The sequence below is a fragment of the Plecotus auritus genome, assembly GCF_963455305.1.
Source record: "Plecotus auritus genome assembly, chromosome: 15".
NCBI classification, from domain to species: domain Eukaryota; kingdom Metazoa; phylum Chordata; class Mammalia; order Chiroptera; family Vespertilionidae; genus Plecotus; species Plecotus auritus.
The window spans coordinates 3,248,209-3,251,440 of NC_137781.1; the positions used below are offsets into that span (position 1 = coordinate 3,248,209).

Here is a 3,232-nt window from a genome sequence, read left to right on the forward strand (position 1 = left end):
GGCCCTCACCGAGCGCCGCGGGCTGGAGGTTCCCCACGCCCGGCTCAGGGGCGGCCAGCGTCCTTTGGCTGAAACGGCCCCTCCTCTCTCCTTCCCCCCCCACCCCCCCCAGACCTGGCTCAACTGGACGGCCTGCGGCTTCAGCGCCCTGCTGTTCTTCACGGTGGCTTTCGTCTACAATAGCTCCTGCACGACGTGCTACCCTCCGTCCAACCCGTACTGGACGATGCAGACACTGACGGGCGACCCCCTGTTCTACTTGATTTGTCTCATCGCACCCATCACCGCCCTGCTGCCCAGGTGGGTGCCGGGGACGCTGGGCCCTGCCCACCCCCGTCCTCCCTGAGAACTGGGACCATTCTTTTAATCTTTTTTTTTTTTTTTTAATATATTTTATTGATTTTTTCCAAAGAATGGAAGGGAGAGGGATAGAGAGTTAGAAACATCGACAAGAGAGAAACATCGATCCGCTGCCTCCTGCACACTCCCTACTGGGGATGTGCCCGCAACCCAGGTACATGCCCTTGACCGGAATCGAACCCGGGACCCTTGAGTCCGCAGGCCGACGCTCTATCCACTGAGCCAAACCGGTTAGGACTGTATAGATATTCTTTTTTTAAAAAATATATATATTTTATTGATATTTCACAGAGAGGAAGGGACAGGGATAGAGAGCTAGAAACATCGACAAGAGAGAAACATCGATCCGCTGCCTCCTGCACACCTCCTACTGGGGATGTGCCCGCAACCAAGGTACATGCCCTTGACCGGAATCGAACCTGGGACCCTTCAGTCCGCAGGCCGACGCTCTCTCTATCCACTGAGCCACACCGGTCAGGGCTGAGACCATTCTTTCTTGTTTATTATTATTACTAGAGGCCCGGTGCATGGATTCATGCACCGGTGGGATCCCTCTGTCTGGACTGTGGGGATCGGGTCAAAACGGGCTCTCTCACATCCCCTGAGTGGTCCTGGATTGCAAGAGGGTGCAGGCCAGGCCGAGGGGACCCACGTGTGCACGATCGGAGGGCTCCAGGGTGTGTCTGGCCCCATCTTGCCCAATCCCGATCGGCCGGACCCCAGCAGCAAGCTAGCCTCCCAGTCGGAGCGTCAGCCCCTGGTGGTCAGTGCGTGTCATAGCGACTGGTCGAACGGTCGAACGGTCGGACACTTAGCCTATTAGGCTTTTATTATATAGGATTATTTTAAATTCTTTATTGTTGAAAGTGTATTACAGGGGTTCCCTTTTGCCCACCGTGAGCCCCCACCAGCCCGCCCCCACCCACCCCCACCCCGGGCCTTCGGCAGCCTGTTGTCTGTGTCCATGGGTGATGCATACAAGGTCTTACTGATTTCGGAGAGGAAGGGAGAGAGAGAAACATCCATGATGAGAGAGCATCGTGGATCGGCTGCCTCCTGCACGCCCCACACTGGGGATGGAGCCCGCAACCCGGGCACGTGCCGTCACCGGGAATGGAACCGTGACCTCCTGGTTCCTAGGTCGATGCTCCAACCGAGCGCCGCCCCCCCCCCCCACCCCCGCCCACGCGCACCGGCCTGTGTGAGCCCCAGGGCGTCGCTGACAGCATCGTGTGTTCGTTGCAGGTTGTTCTTCAAAGCTCTGCAGGGCAGCCTGTTCCCCACGCAGCTGCAGCGGGCTCGCCAGCTGGCCCAGAGGTCCCCCAGGAAACGCCGCGCCCCCAGAAGCACTCAGGGACACCTCCCCGGAGCCCCGAGCCCCGACACCTCCGAACCGAGCGGCCTGGGCACCGCCTCGGCATCCACCTCCCAGGACGACGCCTCGCCGGGGTCTTGGCACGCGCCCGGCCCCCCGGAGGCCGGCGAGGAGCCCAGCCCCGTGGACGTGAGCGTGCCTTTGAGGGAGGCCTCGAGCCGCCGGGCCCCTGGCTGCTCCTCCGGGCCCAGGGACGCGGTTCTGGAACGGTGTTGCGGGGACTCCAAGGGGAAACCGGCCCGCGCCGGCCGGGCGGCCTCGCTCTCGTCCGTCTTCGGCCTCCCCCACTGGCGCTCGCTCAGCTGGATCTCCTCCCTGTCCCTGGTCGGCGGCCTGGGCGGCGTGTGGCAGCTCTCCCGGAACAGTCTGCACGTGGACAAGCGGGGGGAAGCCGAGTGCCTGCCGGGCCCCCCCGCCGCCGCCGGACGGGGACCTGTGCGGCTTAGGCAGGCGGGCCACCGACTACTTCTAGGGCCGGAGCCTTGGCCCCGGGGCTGCAGGGGGGGGGGCGGTGGGGGCCGGAGGGAGGGCGGGGTGGCGAAAACCGCCAACTGACCTTTCTTTCTTTCTTTCTTCTTTTTTTTTTTTTTTATAACGTACATGTTCATAGTATTTATGCTTCTTGTTTGCACAGAAGAGGTCTAGGAAGACGTATTTTATATGTTTCCCGGGCTCCCGCTGGGGACGAGAGGCACCCAGAGAACCAAGGAGAGTTTATTTTTTGAGTCCCGAGTGAGAAGAGTCTGTTGAGGGAGGAGCAGGTCCGAGCGTTCAGGTTATATAAACGTTGGAAGAAGAGCGACCCTCCGTTTGTTGACTTGGCGTCCGCCTCATTTCGTACGAAGACGCGGCGTGATGGGTTCGGTTCCGCGTGCGCGGCCCCGGTGGCGGCCGCCACGGGTGAACGTGTGTGTGTGTGTGTGTGTGTGTGTGTGTGTGTGTGTCTCTCGCACGCGGTGATCCCGGGCGGGTGTGGACGGCAGGGAGGGGCGGTGACGGGACCGGGATGCGTCCCCCGGCGACACGTCCCCCACGGCCTGTCTTCCGTTCCCACAGCTCAACCCCTCCCCACCCAGGTCCCCCGTGACATCAGTCCTCATGGGCCTCCACTCTGCCTGTCACCGGCCCAGGGCTCCCCCAGGTGTGCAAGGAGAAAGGATCTTCTCCGAGCGCCTGGCTGCCGAGCATCGACCTAGGAACCAGGAGGTCACGGCTCGATTCCCGGTCAGGGCACACACCCGGGGTGCGGGCTCCATCCCCAGTGGGGGGGTGTGCAGGAGGCAGCTGATCCATGATTCTCTCTCGTCATGGATGTTTCTCTCTCTCTCCCTGAGCCACACCGGCCGGGCCCCATAGGTGTTTGGCTCAGTAGATAGAGCGTTGGCCTGCGGACCAAAGGGTCCCAGGTTCGAATCCAGTCAAGGGCGCGTGCCTGGGGTTGCAGGCTCGATCCCCATTGGGGGGGCGTGCAGGAGGCAGCCAATCCATGATTCTCAT

At 61.8% G+C, this 3,232-nt stretch overlaps 1 protein-coding gene across 1 annotated transcript in view; it reads left to right on the plus strand.

Annotated features, from left to right (window-relative positions):
- Positions 1–2,290, plus strand: part of ATP10A (ATPase phospholipid transporting 10A (putative)) — a gene marked incomplete at both ends in the record, with an annotated part of 67,807 nt that extends 65,517 nt beyond the window's left edge. The window contains 2 exons of the mRNA XM_080651578.1: positions 113–300; positions 1,606–2,290. Of these exons, the coding sequence (XP_080507704.1) occupies positions 113–300; positions 1,606–2,290 (873 nt within the window). The remainder of the gene's footprint in view (positions 1–112; positions 301–1,605) is intronic.
- Between the last annotated feature and the right edge of the window lie 942 nt (positions 2,291–3,232).